Source organism: Acyrthosiphon pisum, chromosome X, assembly GCF_005508785.2.
Source record: "Acyrthosiphon pisum isolate AL4f chromosome X, pea_aphid_22Mar2018_4r6ur, whole genome shotgun sequence".
Lineage (NCBI taxonomy): Eukaryota > Metazoa > Arthropoda > Insecta > Hemiptera > Aphididae > Acyrthosiphon > Acyrthosiphon pisum.
The window spans coordinates 80789499-80812371 of record NC_042493.1 but is presented as its reverse complement, the minus strand read 5'-3'; the positions used below and the strand labels follow the sequence as shown (position 1 = coordinate 80812371).

General features: G+C 25.9%; 2 protein-coding genes across 3 annotated transcripts in view; one reads left to right on the top strand and one right to left on the bottom strand.

Moving 5' to 3' along the window:
- Nucleotides 1-3741: 3741 nt before the first annotated feature.
- Nucleotides 3742-17857, bottom strand: LOC100165219 (abhydrolase domain-containing protein 2). The gene is made up of 8 exons (XM_001948357.5): nt 17330-17857; nt 16819-17253; nt 10808-10983; nt 10543-10710; nt 9449-9635; nt 8958-9152; nt 4758-4912; nt 3742-4163 (listed from the first exon to the last, which is right to left on the bottom strand). The coding sequence occupies exons 2-8, from the start codon at nt 16971-16973 to the stop codon at nt 3988-3990; spliced, it is 1212 nt and encodes a 403-aa protein (XP_001948392.1). The 5' UTR covers nt 16974-17253; nt 17330-17857; the 3' UTR covers nt 3742-3987.
- LOC100169294 (ras and EF-hand domain-containing protein homolog) overlaps nt 14204-22873 on the top strand; it is a 26856-nt gene continuing 18186 nt past the window's right edge. Inside the window, exon 1 of one of the 2 annotated variants that reach the window (XM_008179917.3) lies at nt 14204-14253. The gene's annotated coding sequence lies outside the window, so the exon portion shown is untranslated. The remainder of the gene's footprint in view (nt 14254-22873) is intronic. The other variant, XM_016800500.2, reaches the window with a different exon arrangement.

The following is a 22873-nucleotide window of genomic DNA, read 5'->3' as shown; positions in this document are numbered from 1 at the left end:
ACATATTATTTATCATTGAAAGAATTAAAAATCAAGTAGAGATTAAAGAAAAATTAAATTAAAAAACCAATAAATGTTAAAAATTTAAATATATAGGTAGGTAACCTTACCTAACCTATATTGAATACAATTTAATTTATTTCTTAATATTTAAATTATAATTTTCAGACATTAGCAATAATGATTTTTTTATATCATATAGGTGTTATAATATATCCCCAACACATTATACTACATTTCTTAATAATATTTTGACAATAAGCAAAATGTAAATATTAATAATAATAATAATATTAATATTATTATTATTAGAGGTTGATTTTACAAGTTTTACTTATAGCATTGAGTATAGATAGTATACTATCTAAACTCAATGCTTATAGATACAATATTTAAAAGATTATAAAATAAAAAATAAAAATTTTTCGAATGATCGATATTTCAAATAATCCAAATAAATATTCAATGAATGTAGGTAGTTGGTACCTAATCTTTTAAAAAGACTATTAACATAATATTTTGCTTAAAATTGTGGTATAAAACAAAAAAATATTATTGTTAATTTTTGAAAATTATTTATTATATTTTAATTGTTTTGATGAAAAGTGGGTATACTATACTACTAGTAAGTATATAATATAATTGTAATTAAATATTAATATTGTGATAATTAAACTAGTTAGCTATTAAAAATCAATTGATCAATCGATTTCATGTACCTAGTTGTCAGTAACATTGTAATCAGGTGGTTATTTTTCCCAGTCGGGTATTTTTTTCCGGGATTGTCTGTAGAGAGTTTTTTCTGGGGATTTTTATTTTGCAATTTACTGTATCTATAGTCTAGTCTTAAGTTCAGTGCATATTCGGTGTCATATGTATAATAATCTTACCAATATATACCGACATAAATCATTTTCTCAAAACAAATACAGGCATACAGCTAATGATATTTACCATATTTATCATAGGCAATAAAAGATAATTGTAGTTTAAATAAAAAAAAAAAAAATAGAAAATACAGTTTAATTTTTAAAGATTTAATAATATTTTTGGAAACAAATAAATAATTTATTTTGCTGTGGCTATTAAAAGTTTTTTTTTTTGGTAAGGTTTTTTTTTTACCCCCTTGCGCTTATGGGTAAATCACTTAAAAGACATACTTAAATTTCTAGCATGAATATAATATGTATAGTTGTTACAGACTTCCAAAAAGTAATTTAGATAGGTACTTAAATATTGTATTTAATCCACTTAAAATTCTTTTATTTTACCAACATAGTACGAAGCGCCTAACATTTTAGCATCAATAATAGGTAATAACTAATTATTACCCAATACACTATACTATTTGGATGAACCGTTTAGCAAGTGTTATTTGTATATTGTAATGTTGTAGAAGCCCATTACATTAACATACATTGTGAACAACAGTATTTTATTTAAATCAAGCGATATAACATTACATTATTTTTGTATATTATTTACATATGCAATATGCCAACATGGAGTGTATAATATAATATATATATACGGAAAAATGTTTGGTTTGATTCAAAAGAAACTTAAAAAACATTTTTATAAGTACACTGTAACATTAGATATATTTAAACAGATTTTTTTTTAACATTCTAAGTTTACATACAGGGTTTTAGAATAGTTGAAAACATTTAGTTATTTGTACACTCAAAAAGTTTTTTAGCTTTCTTAGGTACCCTGTACTTATGTTATGTATGTAATGTATGTATAAATAATAAGTTGCATATACAGTCATATTAATATCTTAAAATAAACAATAAATAGGCTTTCATTTAAAATAAAACAAATAAATACAAAATAAAATATAGGTACATAAATATATATATATATATATATAACTTAATGAGTAATCATACAAATGTAATTTAATTTTCATTAGTCCAAGATATTGAAACATGATAAACAAAACATAATCAATCAATTATCTGTGTTTATAAATTAATAAAGAGGTAACAAATTAGGCTTGCTAAAATCATAATTAGTTACATTAAAGTTGAGCTTGCCATACGCTAGTTCTACAATAAAATCATATTTTTGTTAATGCATCATTTAGGTCCCAAACTTGAAAAAAAAATAGAATACAAAAACCATATAATGTTAATTTGATATTTTTAATTAATTTCATTAACAAAATTGTAATGGAAAATATCAAAAATCTTCTAAATAAATTGTACTTAGGGAGGATAAAAAAAGGACACAATTATGTGTTAAAATGACAAAAATGCATTGTATGAATTATTGGTGATGTATGTCAATTGTACAAATGAAAAGATCTGAATTAAAAAAATAAATTAATATAAATTAATTGAGGAACTTTCATATTAAGAGAAACCATATTATAATTGTGTTGGAATGAACAAATTAAGTGTTTATGTTAAGTTAATATTTATTGAAAACATCAAATATACGAGATAGGATGTAAAATTATATAATGGTATGAAAATTAGACAAAATTAGATGTTGAATTATACTCCATTCAGGTTAAGAGTATACCGGTTTCGCACATGCAGACTGAGCCGCTATACCCATGGGACCCCCTAGGCAGCCACTAGATGCTTTGTCATTGGACATTAGTTGTCGGAAATCATCATAAATCACGTGTTGATGAGCATCTATAGGTGGGAATGTGCCAACACGACCAGTTTTTGTCGGCCGGCAGGTAAGCTATGATCCTAAAAAGAGTATAATATTTATTCCATTCTATTCATTACCTAGCTGAAAATTAATCTTTGGAATAAAAAACTTTAATTTTCTTTCTGATAGAAAAAAATAAATTAAAATTAATAAAAAAGTGAAAAAATTATGATTTAGTTCTAAAAGAATATAAAACATATTATTATTATTATCATTATCATTAATAAAACAATTTTAAAAAAACAATAACTAAATAATATTTTAATAAATATTTTGAACAAGATAAACTAAATTATAAAATGAAAATAAAAAAAATAATTATTATTATAATTAAAGAATATAAATTTAAAAAAAAAAACATAATATAATAAATTATTGTCTTTTTTTATATAAATTATTATTGATGTAGTCAAGTTGATAAATGACAACAAAAACCTATTTTCCAACACTAAGTTTAAAATAACAAATTTTATTCATATTTTTATTGTTTGTACTGAAATAGAATCTATTTAATAGAATACATTTATTTATTTAACTGACAGTAATTTTTCATTATAAAAGATATTTTTTTAAAAAATGCAGTTGATAATTTATAAATAATAAGTAAATTTAACAGAAAAAATACTCAAATTTCCATGAATAAACATTTAATTTTTTATTAAAATGTTCAAAAAAAAGTTGATTATCGGCAAAAAGTCCATTAGTTTAATTGTAAACACTTAGAATGTCATTCAAAATTTTCATAGGAATATATTATATAATATGTACACAGGTTAAGATAATATTTTATAGTACAGTGCTAATGTATTATTATGTTAAATCAATACAATGGTCAGTACATACAAATGTTATGTATATTAATGAAATAATAAGAAAGTTTTAGTTTGCGTGCAACTCAAAGCATTCAAACATACATAAAAATTAAGGAAAAACATAAAGAGCGTTTAGATATATGTATATTGTGAAAATTTAAATTCAAATTTTAGAAATATTTGAAGAAGGATTAAGGTGAAATATAAGTTATAACTCACAATGATGTTTTTAAATAATTAATAAAAATAAAAAGGTATACTCAAATAACAAGCTAAATAAATAGTAGGGTTTATTGCACTACTTTTGCTTATTTTAAGTGGTTCAATTTGAAATTTAAGAAATATATTCTCAAACACATAATTTCTTGAAACTATCTACTATTTAATCTATTCTATAATAGATCAGGTATTACATCAATAGTAGTGTAATAAATAATGATACAAATCCTATTTCCAGCATAGTATAAATACATATACATAAACTTGTATATAGTGAATGATGAATTCAGTAAACTGCTGTTTTTTTCATATCATCAAGACAATGTTCTCTGAGTCCCGGTAATAATGTTACCAAGGTCCGATCCAACCATGCTATAGGATTAGGATACATAAATCCGCCTTCAAAGAATCCAAGGTGACCACCATGCATCAGTTCCATATACAATATATTGTCTTTTGATTCTAAAACAAATGCATAAATAATATGTTAATGATCATAATATTATCAAAATAATATATTTATTAATTCAAATTTAAATGTAATATAGCTGAATATGACTGACTAAAAATTAGTTTTTAAATGCAATGAAAATAATTAATAAGATAAATATACAATTTTACAGATAAAACATGAGTTCAAAAATAACATAACCCTATGTTATACAAATACAGAACAACTATAAATCTATATAAAGCAAATAAAACAAGCTTCCATCAGAAGTGTAACTTAAATATATTTAATATTAATAGTAGAATATTTGTTTTTTTTTTATTGTTAAAATTAGATAAACTAGGTATATGAATATTTTGTTAAAACTTTTTGTGTTACACTTGTATTTATAATTGTTATTTGTACTTAGAATTTTAAAGTTTAAAGTGATTAAACATAAATTAAACGGTATTAGAACACATTTCAAAAAGTTTTATTAGAAACCTATGATAGTACTTTATACAATATAATTTATATTACATTTTTAAATGTTAGAGAACAATGAAAAAAAAAGTTGGATTAGATTAGCTTATATAATATTTAATAAAAATTAATTATTATCTCACTTGCAAAATTTTGAATAGGTATTAATAAATCTTCTGGCACCAATGGATCATCTCTTGAATTAATAAATATCATTGGTGTTTTTACATTGTTTATGTAATGCAAGCAACTCGACCATCGATAAAACTCATGAAGGTTTTTAAAATTATTGACTTTTCTATAAAAATAGGGTTCAAAAATGTATTTATTAAAATTAAATATTTATTGAACTGAAATAATTCTCAATAGTAAATCAAGTTTAAGTCTTAAATTAAAAATTGTTATTGTCTTGGGTCTAATTATTACCACACTTCATCTCTTTCTAGTATTTTAAATTTATTTTTAAATATATGTACATAAACAATTTGTTTAAATAGTATAAATATCTTTGGTATTTATATCAAAATATTACCTAAAACAAAACAGTTATTATGTTTGAATGTGCAAAGTTGATTAATCATAAATTATAGTGTGATAGTACTGTCGTACAATCATGACAATTGCTACTATAGAATTATGTACACGACGGCAGTTTCATGGCAGTTACTGCCATGGCATTAACTATTATCACTTACTGTCAACATGTAAACAGGCTATAATGTGCACTCATTTGAATTAGTGTTATAGGTTTTTTGGTTTCTTTAATATTCAGTTTTACACTTTTGTGAAGCTTATTGATATCATAACTATTTCTTAATATTATGTGGTGTATGCTGTCTGTGATTGATGTTATGTAATATCACATATATTTTTTTACTTAATATTATTTAAATTACCCATTTCTTTTAATACTCATAGTTTATTGTATACCAATTACTTTAATATAGTATATTTTATTTTATGTTTAGTTAAATAATTTTAGAAGTAACCTGAAAACCTGATGATAGAAATTGTCTGAAACTAAAAGTTACCATTTTTATTTTTGAGTAATACTCAAGGCTAGAACCCTAAAAAAATTTAGGTTTACTATTTACAAATAATATTATATGATTAATCTATTCAATATTATAATTATATTGATAGTAAAATACACTGAGATCTGTGAGTATCGTATTTAATTAGAATGGTGCTATGTTAAGTAGCTTACCATTTAACATATTCTATAATCAAACGATCAACCAGAATAAACATTTAACATTTTACAAATCTCTAATGGGATGAGTAAAGCTCAGAATATTTCAATACATTTGGGTCTTTTTTTTTAACACTTAGCACGAAGCTTTCCAAATGTGTTTCAAGTATAGAATATTTTATAAAAAAAGAAGTTTGGGGCATTCTTTAACATTGTAAGTTAATTTGTTTATCTTCTCTAGTAATATGAAAACAAATTAATTAGGTCAAGATTGAAATATAAACATAAATAATTCAAATATATATTCTTTAATATAAATATTTTATTAGGGCAATTTAGGAGTTTCTATGATATAAATGCATTGTTATGCATTTAAATCTGAGCCTAGAAGTGATATGACAGTCTATTTTTTAAGATAGAAAAATACATATTTTAATATTAATCATTAATATAAAATATTTTTATACTATATTAGGTATTCCTTATGTTGTTTTACACATGGTTTTTCAACGCATCATTTTTAATTTTAACATACGATAATAAAATATGAACTTACTATACAATCATAATTAATTGATTAATTACATTTATTATCAATAATAATTTTGCGTACATAAAATAGATTAAATTTAATACTGAATTCAGTGGCTGAGAAGGCAATAATTTTTATAACATTTGAACACCTATAATAATATAACACTACACCTGATAAACCTATTTATTTTGACTATTTATAGAAATATTTAGTGAATTGTTAGTTTTAAATCATCATTACCTTGTTGGTAATCCAAATGAAGTACTCAAATATACTTTTGTTATACATGATATAATACATTTTTTTTATTATTTAAAAAAAAAAATACCTAAATAAAAAAAAATTATTAGGTACTTTATATTTAAATTAAATGTTGTTTTGCATATAATGTAATTATTGGTAGTAATATAAAAGTTTTTGAAATACCTGATAACAATTTCAAAAATTTTCATTTGATAACTTACTGACGTTACTGCACTCATCATTATTTTTTTTGTTTCAGCATGTTTGAGTTGTCATTAGAAATTGTACAGAAAGTTGTATTATTTTTAAAGTATAATAAAAAGAAAAATTCAATCAGTGCTAAATCTACTTATCTTGAATGCTATTTAATAAGTCTGTGATGTCCAAACCACTTGTCTGGATATTCATGATTTAAGAATATATTCCAGAAACTGTGTTATAATGCACCTCTAGCTGAATGAAATATTATATTTTCTTTCACTTACACTAAGATTTTGATTATTTTCAACAAGATTTACAATTAATAGCAAATTATTGATGGTTTAGGCATTTTAAAGCATGATTAAGTTAGGTTAGTTAAACTATTAGGTTCCCTTGAAAAATATCAGAATGATCACAATATGGTCAATAAAAATAGCAGCCAGGACAATTTTTTCGGAGTTATTAAGTACATTAATTTCTCAAAATAAGTGGATTAGAGCTGGATAAATAATAAGTTTCAAGCAAGGTTTTATGTATATACATTTCAAGAAAGGAAAAACGGTGATTTCACTAAATACACTATGTTTTACTTCTTATGTCTGCATCATACCTTATTTTTTTTTAAACTGTCACAAAATTCATATGGTCACCATTATGTAACTATTTAACAATATGCATTTGAAATGGTTTATATTTTTAATGTTGCTTTAATATATGCCAAACAATGCTTTTCAATCCCTAATAACTAATTTGTTTTTTATTTAGTATTAGATATATATTAATATTTGATACATTTTTAAGTGTATAATTTTTAATCTAACTAATTATCATTTAATACAAAATGTTCTCTTCTACACCACTATCAAAAAATATTCATTACTAATCCAATGCCACAAAAAATATTCACATTGATAAATAAATGTGTTTATGTCTATTTACAATAGAACCTCGATAAGTTGAACCGCAATAACTTGAAAACATTAATAAGTTGAAATAAATGCCGTTCCCTTGTCTAATCTTACCTAACCTTAGTAAGTCGAAAAACTCAACATGCAGGATACATTTAATTTCCCTTGAATGTTTACTTATTGAAGTTTCACTGTATATTCAGATACGGATGGCAATCAATGTGTTAATGATAACATAATATTATTGGCAACCGTGCCTAAAACCGTACCTTTTATATTATTGTCTTGTTCTAATTCAAACTATATTGTTGTATTTTTATTTTGGACACCACTTGTCCACAGAACTTGTCAATAAGATATTTGAGGTACAATTATAAAATGAATTAAGTTTCAAATCCTAGTGATAACTTTACTTATAACTTATAAAATTAACTTTTAAATATATTTGTAAGTGTCTTTTAAATAACTATAGATGTAAATTTAGTTATTTACATGGATCAGAAATATTAAATTGTTTAGCAATATCTAAAAGATTTTCTGTTTATTAGTACCCATATAAAAAATTACCAATAATTACAAAGGACTAAAAAAGTTTCAATTTATTTCTTTTATTAAAAATTAATTTGGATAACAAGAATCTTTTTAAAATCATAATTTAAATGAGCCATTAGGCAACTATTTACATAAATATTCTGTTCTGATACATTAGTAAAATATGTTGACTGTGGATAATTCCAGTGTTATTAAAAAAGACCAAAAAAATAGGTAATTAAAAAGTGCCTCCAGTCACCTAATTAAGTATTAAAATTTAAGTAATTTATCAGTAAGCAAAAATACAATTAATCAATTACCTGATTATGATTATATTTTGTTAAAATCATAAATAACTAACTATGTTTGAGGTATTTTTCCCCCAACAATTAATAAATTATTTTTTGTGTGTTTCCTTATATTATCTATTTAAGTTTTTTTTTGAAAGATATGAAATTATATTAAGATTATTTTTACAAAAACCGTAACTCAAGTAAATTAAAAATATAAATAGGTAATACCTACTTATTAAGAAAATTAATTTTTTAAACACAAAAATCATAACTATACGTAAATTTCAATGAATTATTATAAGAATATTTATAAAAATATTAAAATAAAATACTAACAAATAATTTATCAAAAGTATAAATGAAAAAAACATTACATAATAGAATTACAACATACAATAAATGTAACATTAGTTAATCTATAAATGTATTTAAAACTTTACCTGGTATAAGCGTCATCAAGTTCTGGTAATGTAGCAGCAGATATTATATCTTTTTCAATTAATGAATATTGTTCTTTAATGTCATCAGCCAATAGTTTACTTCTATGTTTCAAAATTAAAGCTTTGATTGCTTCTGTTAATGCGTACAAATAAAGTCTTCGGAAGTTTTGCCAATGTAATAAAACACCAGTAGCCCTAAATAATTAATGAAAATTACAATTTTTTTTTTTTTAAATTGTTGTACTTAAAAATAATATTATGTTATCCAGTTTATGGACTAGTTTTTATGTGAAGCATCCAAATCTAAAACCAGACATTTAATTGAACAATTTAATAAACAATGTTATTTTAATACCAATATTTAATATTGATATCATTGTACCTAAAAAAAATAAAACCGGAACTAAGTATTACCTATATAATTTAAATAATATACAAATGTAACAAATTACCAAAATAAATAATAATAATATATGATAAATTTTGCTTACTTCAATGCATCATATGGTTGACATATGGATACTCCAGCAATAACACTACTTGGTCTATTATGACGAGATTCTCCAAGGTATTTAGTAACCAAGTTACCACCCATACTATATCCAATAATTATAATTTTGGTATTTGGATAATGTTCTGATAAATTGCAAAGCATTACATGAAGATCATCTGTATGACCTGTAAATTAACATTAAACATTATATGCATAATAACTTAGGTAGTTTTTATTGAAATTGTACTAAATACTATAGCTTTAGACTTATTTTGTTGTAATCATTGACAATATAATATGTGATATTATACATGTATATATCTACCATAGAATATTATATTAAATATTTATTTAAGGACAATGTCAATATTAATTAGTGATGGGCATAATCGAATGATTAATAATTGAGACATTATCATAATCAAGATATCACTTGAAATATTAATATACGAGATATATCATAATTAACAGTTCACTCGATCAAAATTATCAAAATAATGAATAATACCTAGTAATGGGAATTATTGAATTATCGAATCAAAACAAACAATTGCTCAAAACCAATTTTTTTAATGAATATAATTATTTTTCAATTTTAATTTTATTAATAAATAAAACTAATTAATTTACTAATTAGATTATGATAGTTGAAATTAAAAATAGTGTTCCCATGAACATCATTTGCAACATTATTTAATTCTCGATTCTAAATTTCGAGATCAAGAATTGATTGCTTTCAAAATAAACGAGATTACTCAAAAAAATTACTCAATTAGATATAATATACAAAATAACTCGATTATATCCATCACTAATATTAATGTATTATTTTAATATATGCATGTATTAAAATTGTATTAATAATTATTATTAAACTACAAACAAAAAATAATATATATTATTTTTATTGTTTATGGATGAAGGTATGGCTGAAGTTATGTATTTTCTAACATTAAAACTATAAATAATAAGACATCATTTATAACTTATTTATTGACAATATTGAAATCAATAATTTCAATACATTATTAATTGTGTCTGTGTATCAGTAATTTTTAAAGTCAATAATTATAAGTATTTAAATATTCTTACCATATGTGAATATTCTAGAAGCAGTGACAGGTACATTATGCAAAGCTCCCACATGGTTAAGAACTGCACATCTATAGCCTTGGTTTTGAGTATAATTAACAAATGTTCGAATATAATCACTCTCTGAAGAGTTGCAAATTCCAGGAACTATAACTACAGTAATGCCCTCTAAAAATAATTAATAAAATGTTTTAATTTCTGTAATACATAGTTTAATTTTAACTATAATAAATTAAATGCAATATTTTAAAAACAATTCAATCACCTAGTTCTGGTTCATTCAAAGTTGGCTTAAACAGATCATATGTAAGAGTAGTTCCATCGTCGAGAATTAAGAATCTTCTGTCTCCTTTAGGACATGGGCACCTCACTCTACCAAAAACACTGTACAAAATAGTTTGAACATGACCACTGAATCCCCACAATCTAGTTGGTACATATCTGGAAAATAAATCAAAAATTATTTAATAGAATTACAATGTTTTAAAATATGAATATGAGTAAATAAGTATAATTAAGCATAGCCCAAAACAATTAAAAACCGACTTAAATACCTAACTCAATACTTTATTGCACTTAGAAAATGTTCATGCAAAACGAAAGTCCAAAAATTAATTTTTTGGTTTAATATTATATTTTAATTTAAAAATATCTACAATATGCTATAATATTCAACTAAGACCCAATATCATTTAAAGATATTTAATAAACAATTTAAAATTTGAACCAAGTTCATTTGATAGTTTTACAAATACGCAGATCACTTTTAGTCCACGTGTGGACTTAATGCGCTAGGTATGCATGATGCATGAGTCGTTGGTAATTCATAGAATATAGTTAAACTAACATGCAAAATTGATTAAATACACTTTTAATCTTTAAAATATTATTATTTTAACAATTATTGAACAGTTAGAATTAAAATGATAAGGTTTTATCATTGATTATAAATATTTACAAAAAATGATTATATAAAATTTTAAAAATTTTGTTTGATAAATAAATAAATATATTTTGATTATAACAAAATAAATAATAATACTAATTGTATGGAAATTGATTGATTTTGATAAATCTAGGTTGTGCCAGGTCAAAAATTAAATGCAAAACACACTTAGTCCATGTAAACCTCAATGTAAACTATGCAACTTATTATTTTGTATTTTAACCCTGATCTAAACTATAATAAGAATTATAAGCTTCACAGTCTCACATTATTTATAACCATTCATAAATAACTAACTTTGCTTAAAAGAAAATGAATTAAAACATGTAAAAACAAAATTTGATTACATTTGACATACATTTAAAGTTTGAAAAAATTGCCAAAGCTGATTCTCAAAAATCATGTTTTTGACTGTTTGAATGTTTATAATGAATATTATAGGTATTTATTTATTTTAAGTTACAATAAATCTTGACATGATTATTTAAGTACTTTGTTATTGATATACCTAAGATAAAGTTATTATCTTTCTGCGCTTTAATATGAAATTACTCAATAAATGCATTTTGTTTGGACTTTCATTATATTCACAATATCAAGATATTCATCTTTATTAAAAAAAAAAAAAAACAGGCTAAATGGTATAAATGGTAATTATTTTAGGATTTTATGTGGAGAATAAAATAATCGATTTGATCATATTATTAAGTATTTAAATTCTTAGAGCAGTTAAATTAATACAAAAACTTAATTTAATTAAACAAAGTTCTGATACAAATTTAAAAAGGTGGGTAAATGGATGTCGATCTGCTATACAGTAGGTTACGAGTGGGTCACTGTATAATGGATACTATTAAATTTGAATTCAATGATATAATATCACTGTATAAGAAAAACGTTTCTGAGCGGAGACAGTATGTCAGTCTAGGTATAAGACATATTATACACTTATCAATGGTATTAAAACAAAAAAATTGACCTATAATAGGTATCTATAATAAATTACAAATTTATCATATCACAACATCCATTAAGTACTTATAACGCTTTATACATCAACAACAAACCATGGTACTATCATAGATATATATTAGTATACTTTAGAAGTTTCAAGTACCCACAAATAATATTATACAATCACAACAAAATAACTAAAATAGTTTTTCCAGGTTTTTTAATATGTAATTTCGTCCAAATTTGAGTTTAAAATGTCTGTAAAAAATAACTTGTTTATGTACTTTTTAGATTTTTTGGTTATAGTATGAACTATTTATCAGAATTGTTGTTTTGATTTTTCAATCCTTAGCTATAAAAACTGAACATTTTATAATTTTTTAATTACAGTGATTGATAATTTTCGAGATTTTGATAAATTTTGTCAAAATTCGAACTTCAAATGCTTATAAAAAAAATTTGTGCCTATGTATTTGTAATATTTTACAATTACTATTGTAACAATAATTAGGAGTCTTGTATAAAATGTTCAAGTTTTTTTGCTTGAGTTGATACATATACATGAAATGTAAGCTTATAACTTGATTAAAATAAGTTTTATTTACAACTCAATATCTAAATCATTGTATAGTATTACTTATATACCCTGTAGTTATCTAAATATTAAAATATTGGTAAGCATTTATCTACATAATTATCAATACTTTAAAAATTAATTGAAATAAAGTATGTATATCATTTTTAATGAATCTAATGTGTTCATAAAAATTCTTATTAACCTCTGAATCAGCCGAATAAATAAAAGATGGAAAGATAAAATATGAGATAAAATAGCATAATTAACCTTTAAATCTAAATGCAATAAATTAAAAGCTTACAGATTATTTTCAAAAGATCTGAAAACGTCTGCTAAATTAAAATTGTTAAAAATTAACTAGGTACCCAGCATTAAAGTGGATAATACTTGGATAAGTTATCTAGTTATTTAATGAATAAAAGGTTAGCAAGGATGATTAGGACAAATGCCTTTATTACATAAGATCTCAAGAATAACTCATACTAGATGAAACATTCTTTTATAATTATGAACACTAATTGACTTTAGATCTGTCAAAATATTTTACAACTTGGAATACTTTGTCTAGTATTTCTTGTACCTATTTTAATATTTAAGTGCATATAAATGTTGTTTGACCAAAATAAATAAATCCATGTTCTCTGAAATAAACAATTGTTACCAGCTCGGTTACCAGGCTCTAGTCTAAGCAGATTTAGTCTTGTATAATATGCAATTAAAAGTTACTATACTATATAGGTGCGATTGAATGTATGCTTAAATTATGTTAAATATGATGTGTTGAATAGATATTTATAAGACATGTGTTTTTCAATTGTTATTTTATTTTAAACATTTGTAAAGTTTACATATTGCAATAATTATCGTATTAAACATTCATAGGTACCTACATAATTTAAATTTACAATTTACAAATTGAGAACTCATTTAATTTAATATTTGTTATTGGTTATTGTACACCTAACTAAAAAACATAATATCATTAAACATTTCAATCTAGATATTAGTGGCTATATTATAATACCTATATATTTCTATCAACTAAAAATATATTGATTAACATCTATAAATAATTTATTCATTCAATATTATATAATTACCTATGTGGTACATAATATTAACTAAATTTAAATGTTGATTTCAATTGAACCATTTTTTATAAAAATTACTATTGTGGGTGAAAAGTGATAGTTTTTTTTAATGACACATTACTTAAACAAAAAGAAAATTTGAAGTAAGTTTTTATTATTTTTATCTCGATTTTTATGATGTATAATAATTTAGGTACTGCCTCTGGTACTGCTTAGTTGACATTTTAGTAATAAATAATACAATTTTTATCAATTTTATACCTAATTATATTCTTATCTGGATTGTCATAAACAATAAAATATTAAAGGAATAACTAATATTTTTAATAGCTGGGTACCAACCTCGGTACCAACATATAAAATTTATAGGTACCTATAAATATTGGACAGTTACCCAAATTCATGTTTACTACTCTTATATTCTTACATGCAAATTAAATAAAACATTAATTGAATAAGGCAAATATTTATTTCAATTTTTACCTTAATTTTTGGTAACTGGTGCACAATTTTTATGAAAATTACATCTTTTTCTATAATTGTATTCTTTTAAGTTATATTAGCCTAATATATAATTATTACCAGAAATAACTAATAAATTAAATTGTCTAGGTACCTATATAATTCTGTAGATAATAGATAGCTAATAAACTAACTATCATCGGAATAGGTACCAACATTTATCGTAGTTATATCAGTGATATGAAAAACATCAATAATATGGGTATCTACAGGTACATACATAATGCCATAATGGCATTGCATCAAAAATTAATGAGAAGCAGTAGGTACCTATGGTTTAAAGTATTTATTGAAAGTAGGTATATATGAAATACCCCGTGAAATACCATTGTTGGTTGGCTGGTGTAGAAAGATCATTTAGGGCCGTTCTCACAATTTCCGGTCAAAGTTAACCGACATTTAACCGTTCGAATTCTGCCGGTAATAAAATCTGTCATCAGTTGTTTAGCATTAACCGACACTTTACCGGACATTGTGAGAACGGCCCTAAAAATTATAAATAATATAATATATTGGCACCTACCTAATACTGTTTTAATGAAAATAATTTAATTAATGATATATAGTTAGACGTAGTTAGATCATATTAAATTTGTTTTTTGTCTTTATTTGCAGTTATAAATAAGTAGTAAAAAAATGTATTAGGTAGGTAACTTCCAACTTTTATCACAATAATAAAGGTTCAACTAAAAAAGAAAAATCTGTTAGGTACCTAGCACGAATTTGCAATTTAAAATTGAATTAAGTACAGTTAGAAATAGTTAAACTCGTATATATAATTGATTAAAATCAATATAAATCATACCTACTAGGTATATCTCTTATCCATGTAGTTATAAACTAGGTACCTTATTTCTCAATATTCGACTACTACACAAATGTGAAATTGGGCAGCTCAAATAATATTTTAATTAAAACACATGTAAATATGATAATATAATTAGATAGGTATTATATTGTTATAGGTTATTAGAAATTAACGGAAAGCAATTTAAAATTGATTATAGACGAGTACTTGAATATGTACCGATATGTACCAAGTAAAATTAATAGGTACCTACATAATAACTATTATAAAATATATTCCAACTAATTAGATAGTAATTACTAATGATACCCACAAACAAATTACTGAAGAAAAAGATAAAATGTTTATCGTTTTATTTTTTTAATAATGTCGTATTATATTATATTAATATATGAGGTCAATGGGTCATATGGATAATTTGACATAAGTGGTATAAGAAAAGTTAAATGGACATAAGTAATCTAATAACCAATAAGTAAGTATCCTATTATAACAAGTATTAGGTACCATTAAAAAATTAAAACTCGAGATTGTATATTTAATAGGTACCTAATTTAGGTATTTACCTACATACCTGTTAATATTCATAATTTTTTTAACTTTTCATATTAACTAGGAAAATAAATTAGTACGTAGACAATCAGAAATATAAAATTAAATCGAAACGTATCTCTTTCTATGATAAGTAAAATCTAGGTGAGTACCTAAGTAGCTCGCTAAGTAGGTATTCATATTATAGGTAAGTAGGTCCAAAGTATTATACATTTATAGGCATAATAATAATTATAGATCATAAAACGATGTAAGTATTAGGCACTTACCTAATATGGTTGGTTAAAATGGTTAAATACCTAGATGAATAATAGGTTGTTTAAAATTTAGTTTCTATGAAAATATCGCAAAAAAAGACAATTTCTAATTTCAAAATATTCTTTTTAGTAGATTCAACAGAATAGGTACATGAAGACTGAAATAAATAAAAAACAAAAGAGTAGCAAGTAGGTAGACAGTGAATATCAATGGTAATTAAAGTGTACAAATTATATTGAGAACACAACACTTGAATACTGTCAAGTAGGTTAACAACTTATACCATAACTTGCGCATGAATTTAAGTGATGGTGCCATGGTGTGGGTATGTTAAGCATACATTGCGCTTGGAGTTGTATGCATTGTGTAAGTTTGTCAGTCACTAACGAGGTCACTAAGTACATATTATAATCAGGTAGCCTGGACAGCCTTCGTTGTATTTCGATTACTCCGGGGTCAAAGTTGCAGAAAATCGCAGTCTTTGGCACCGGATGATTACCAACCGTGAAGGGGTTCCACAGTTTGGTGGTAGTGAGAATAAAACTTTGAATAGGTAATGTGCACTTACGGCTCCTCAAGTTGGGGTGCGAATTTGAGGACTCTGTTGAGGAACTGTTTGTCCCTGCAAAAGAAGGATGGTTTTTGAGGTTGGCTGGATACGTTGAGCATACGAAACACGGCGATGATGAAAACCGCGATTGCAGTCAAAACGGCCACAGACATGTTCCGCGGCCGCTTTCGTTTGTTCTTCTACGAGTACGATCAGTGGTTGTGGTGACGTTGGCGCCGGTGGACGCAGAGCGACATGGATAGGATCTCGTGCTGATGGAACACGGACTTGGTGCTCAGAACTCCCGAAATATGATCGGAGAATACGGTCGAGTGTGCCTTCCGAAAAGCGGTATTCGCGACGTGTGTGTGGGTAGTCGTCGTCGCTCTGAGCAGCCCGCGCGCCGGGTCCTGACTTCTCTGTCGACGACGACACGACGATGACGAAAAATACCTAATAAAAAAGTAAAGTTCGATTAGTATTTTGTGCGGGAAAAAGTCGATAGAAGGTAAAAAAAATAAATAGGTACCGCCTACGGTGTGCTGGCGTCGTGAATTATTCAAAAAGTTTGCGGAACGTACGCGACGGACACGGACGCACACGGCAAACACGCACGCACACGGCACCAAGGCAGTACGGCTCTCACTCACACATGCACAGTACACACACGCGAACACACACGACACACGTACACACACACACACACACACACACACACTCTCTATGCACACCACCGGTCGGTCGGCGCGCGCGTCCTCGTATTATCGTATTACGTGATGCACTACACACGTCCGCTGCCGTATTGTTATTTTTTTCTGGACAGTGTTAGATCTCCATCATTCGAGCAATAAAAATAAAATTCTGCAGTATTGCACTTTGCTTAACATCATTACAATATGTAAAATTATGTATATTTTACATTCTGTAGACCAGCGATAAAGGCTAAGGAGATAACCGGTGTCGGCGGTAGGCGTACTCGCCCGCCAGTCAGCACTCCACGCGAGTTGCGAACGTTATCAATAAATAAATTATGCACGCCGCTACAGCTACACGATAGTACATAATATTATATTAACGTCATGTTAATATGTGTGTGTGTGGGTGTGTGCGTGTGGGTCTGTTATTAAAAACCCCGGCTTTTAAGTATAGATTTAATGATGATGATGATAATAATAGTAATGATATTTTCGAGTCGATAACGCGAGAGATAGCTGCCGTTTTGGCTGCTGGGCGTGGCGGCAATGGCGGGGTCACGGGAATTTCGAACCGACGCGCCCGTGGCACTGCGGCAGTATTCGAGCACCAAATCCGCCGGAAAACGTCAAAAGAATTATTAGTCATTCCTATTATATTATTATTTTTAACATTGACTAATATAATGTTAATATAATACAAATATATCATATTGGGAATACTACTATCCTCGTACGTCATATTATTAACACGCCGGACGAACGGCTGAAATCCAATCGAATGAAGCTCCCACCGTTCGATTTGACTATAATGTTATGGTATTTTATTCGTCGCGATATTTTGTAATAGATCTGTGATTAAATTATTGTCTCATTTCGTTTGTATTTTTCCTGCGAAAACCGTTTCCCCTTCACGAGGCCGTGGATTGCATACGCCGGCTAGATAGCGCTATCACACCCTTCCGCTCGGCGACTCAATGCCGATTATTTTCCTCTTTTTTTTTTTCGCATTCGTGCGTTTTCATTATTCAAACTTTTTCTCTCCACCACGTCCGCCGTCGCGCTTACACTATTGCGTGGCATTTTCGATACGCGCGTTTTATCGATTTTATTTCGTACACATGCTCGCGCACACTCACATACCATATTGTATTAGATGTATAGCCCATGTATGTACCTACAGACAAACGCGTGCGCACCGACGTTAATATTATATTATTCTATTACGTTATATATTATTTTCCATGTTACATTGCATTATAGGACAGAGTTGTGCAGAACACGAATTATTGGAGGACCCCGCGAGAAACCTGCCGCAGGTCTCATATTAAGTACCTACCCCACTAATGTTCTGACGGTATGCAAAGCTACCTATCGTACTGCGGTTAAAAATTTACCAAATTTGAGTTGTTACGACACGGTTGTGGGCTGTTAGAATAGAATAATCATAATAGGCATTATGCTGTATTATTTTCGATTCTATAATTCCGACGTTCTCGCGTATTTTCATCCCGTGTTATTATCATGAATAAATAGTAAAAACAAATAGGTAGGTACATTATGTTGATCTCAAAAAAAAACTCTTTTATATTATATTATAAGTACCCACAATTTTATATACGCCCCATCCTCGCCCGTAAGGTTATTAACCATAATTAGGGATGTACAACATCCTACTTTAATAGGGGCAACATTCTTAGGATGATAATCGCGAGAAACCATAAACTGCTACGCATAGCTGCGTAGTTAACTATATATTAATATATTTTACACATTTAATATTTTAACCTTAAGTACCTAAAACCCTTAAAATATGTAATATGTAATAGGCATTAGGCAATAGGTAACCTATACGTAATATTATCAATAACTTTTTTTTCTAAAACATAGGTACCTATGCAATCTTTTCCATTTAAATTAGGAACTTGAAAATAACATCAAAATATGATCCTCACAGTATTTTACAGTAATTATAAAAAAACAAAAAAAAAGGGGAAAGTAGGTAACCGCTCTGTTGTACAATAGATATCGAGTAGGTAGCTCGTCGCTTAGGAAGGTCATCGTAATATGGATGTGCTAAATTTTAATTACGTGTTATTCTGAGTGGAGATGCGGGTCTGTCGGCCTATATATATATATATATATATATATTACTAAATGTATTACTGATATATTTTAGGTCTATATTACTAATATGACATTTTATGATAAAGGCATAAATTAATAATTCTAATTATTGTTTTAAATTACAACAAAATAACAAATATCATTATTCTACGTATTTAATTTCGTCCCAATTTCAACTTTAAATATCCTTGAAAATAACATACAAATATAATTTTAATATTTTTGGGTTACGGTGTACGAACTACTTATGAAGAACCTTGAATTACATTTTAAAGCAATTTGACCCAGCAAAAAAAATTTTATCGACATTTATAAAAAAAAAATTAAAAAAATTTGAATACCTATTTCATACGTCTATTAATAGCTGTAAATGAGTCAAAATAATTAGAAAATGATATCATGTGTAGAAAATGATAGTATAAACATTTGGTAAAACTGTTAAGTATCTATGGTTTTATTCGGTTTTGAATTACAACAAATTAAGAAAATCAATATTTACTGCATGAATATTTCGTCAAAATTTAAACTTCAAACGTTCATAAAAATATATTTTTGTAGAAATACACTCAATTTTATTTTATTGCCACAATAACAACATGAGTTAGGAGGAACCATTTGTTAAATTTTAAAATGTTAGGTATAAATAAAAATACTTTTATGAATTTTGACCTTTAAAATAATATGCAAATTTCATGATTTTGACGAATTTTATCTATTAAAAACATATCAAAAAATATTGTGATTATGAATTTTAGATATTTTTTAATTAGCAGAAAAGTTTAGTTGGTTAACACATAATATGAGGAACCTAACCTTGTATTACATTTTTAAGGTTTTTGATCAAACCAATAATTTTTATCGACATTAAAAGAGAAAAAATTATTTTTAAAGTGTTATAACAAATAGAAAATTCTAATATATATATATAATTTTCTTGACATTTTCAAGTAGGTATCTACAGTTTTTTGTCATTTAATCGCATGGAAAAAGCGAAAATGCTTAATTTTTTATTTGGTTTTCCTAATTATTTTAAAAAATACTAGGAGTCTTCAGTTTTAAATTCACAAAACTACCAACTATATCCAATTTGATATTTTTTTTTAACATCCACACAAATAAGGTAACTATACCCTATAACCATTGAAACCTATCTACTACAAACGTCCCTGATTTTTACATATTGTTATTGCATGATAATTAATAAGCAAATAAAATAGCATCGTAGAGTTTGAACTATACACGTAGGTATCCATATTACCATATTTGCATAACCTAATATTTTATTTAAGAATACCTATAGAAATATAGGTAGGTATGTATAATATTGAAATATCAAACCATTTCCCTATAGTGTAACAGTAGGTAGGTATTATAGGTGATAAAACAAGTTAATATTAGGCTTATCGGACTAACCGCCCACTGACGAGAATCCTTGTGCTAACGGTTTTACACGGAAAGTAGGTTGCTAGCATAAACCTTATACTTACGTTTAGTAATTATTTACTACCTATATAATATTTACTATATAATATTATGTCTACATAACTAAGTAGTGTACAAGGTCAATAATGGTTTCCAAGCATTGATCATGATTATGGATTTTTGTATGAATATTTAAATTATATTTGCTACGTATAGGTATGCCATTATTAGGGCACTAAAAACCATCATGATAATAATTTGTTAATATATTTTCAATACCAAAATATTACGAAACCGTAAAAAACACAGGCAAGGCAAACAGGATGATATTTAATTAAATAATATGTAGGTCGAAATAAATTAAAACAAATTTTTAATAAATACATTTTTGATAATATATAGGTAAGTATTTTTAAGTTGCGGGTTATTGCATTTTTTTCATACTATGCTCTAGCAGTTTAGTGGAGTATAACTCTGTTAATATAATCTGGAGATTAATGATAATTAACTAATCAAGTTACTTTTAATTAAATGATTAAACACTTATTTAATGTTATATCAATGTTTGATTTGTTATAAAGAATTAGTGTACCTAGATAAATGTCTTTAAAAACATTTTTTCAGCATGGGTTTAGGTAGATATAGGTAGTATAGGTACCTGCTACTATACCGAATATACTTATTATATAATATAGGCAGGCTACAGGTATAGGTACTGATATAGGTACTATACCTATCTGCAACATAAAATAATTTTAAGATTGTTTTATTTATCTAATAAAGGAGTATTTTCTAGTATTAGATATATATAGGTACATAGGTACCACAACGGCACAAGTGTACATCGTTAGAATCTAAAAGTATATATACCTACGACTACGACAAGGAATTCTCATCAATCAATTCTACTGATATAAGGATAATTTGAATGTTGATAAGATTATGAAAAACAATTAGGTATTGCACTTAATATATTATATTCTGCATTATCTAAAAAATTTTAGAAATTGTAGACGCTGATATAATGTATTATACAACCAATGAAGGTTAATTTGAATGAATGTTAAGGTTAATTTGATTAACTTAGTATCTACCTAGGAAGGTATAGGTAATTATATAACATTAATTCAAAAGGTTGATATACATATACTACTATATTAGATTACGTGGAGTTAGAAATTAGAATATGATATTAAATAATTTCACCCATAATAATATAATATGAAGTAAACTATTAATGTTAATAGGTAGGTACATGATAATGTTAATAATTATATTATTTTATTTTTGAACAGATTGTAAACCTAGGTAGGTAGGTACCTAATATTTTCAGATTAAACAAAATAAACTTAAGTCAATACGCAATATATGCATACCAAGCACTAATAATTACCTAAGTTAAAAAACATGTAAATAACTCGTATCTATAGTAGGTATCTACCTATAATAATAATATTATGAATAAAGACAATAAAGTTATGATTGTATACCAGCTATTTCTTATATGGTTTTTAAATTTGTTTTCTCTAGGTATCTGGTACCTATATATTTCACTATAGAAGAAAATTTTCAAAAGTTATAAGTAGGGTTCGGATTTGAAGGCAAATGCCTTTCTTTTATTAATCATAATAGAAAAATAATTATTATACAAAAATGTGTTTCATTTAATTTCTTAGACGATGGATGCATTTTTTTTTTTTGCCTTTTTTTGTCTTTTTACTTATAAATGCCTTTTTGCCTTTTTTTTTGCCTTTTATACTTATAAATGACTTTTTTTGTGTTTAAGTTTCAGTTGATTTTATAATTTTATACAGGGCTTACGTATTATTGCT

Coding starts and splice junctions, on each gene's coding strand:
- LOC100165219 (XM_001948357.5), bottom strand. CDS start 16,973: ATGTCTGTGGCCGTTTTGACTGCAATCGCGGTTTTCATCATCGCCGTG. Junction 9,636..10,542: donor TTCTAGAATATTCACATATG/GTAAGAATATTT, acceptor GTTAATTTACAG/GTCATACAGATGATCTTCAT. Junction 9,153..9,448: donor CAACCATATGATGCATTGAA/GTAAGCAAAATT, acceptor TTAATTATTTAG/GGCTACTGGTGTTTTATTAC.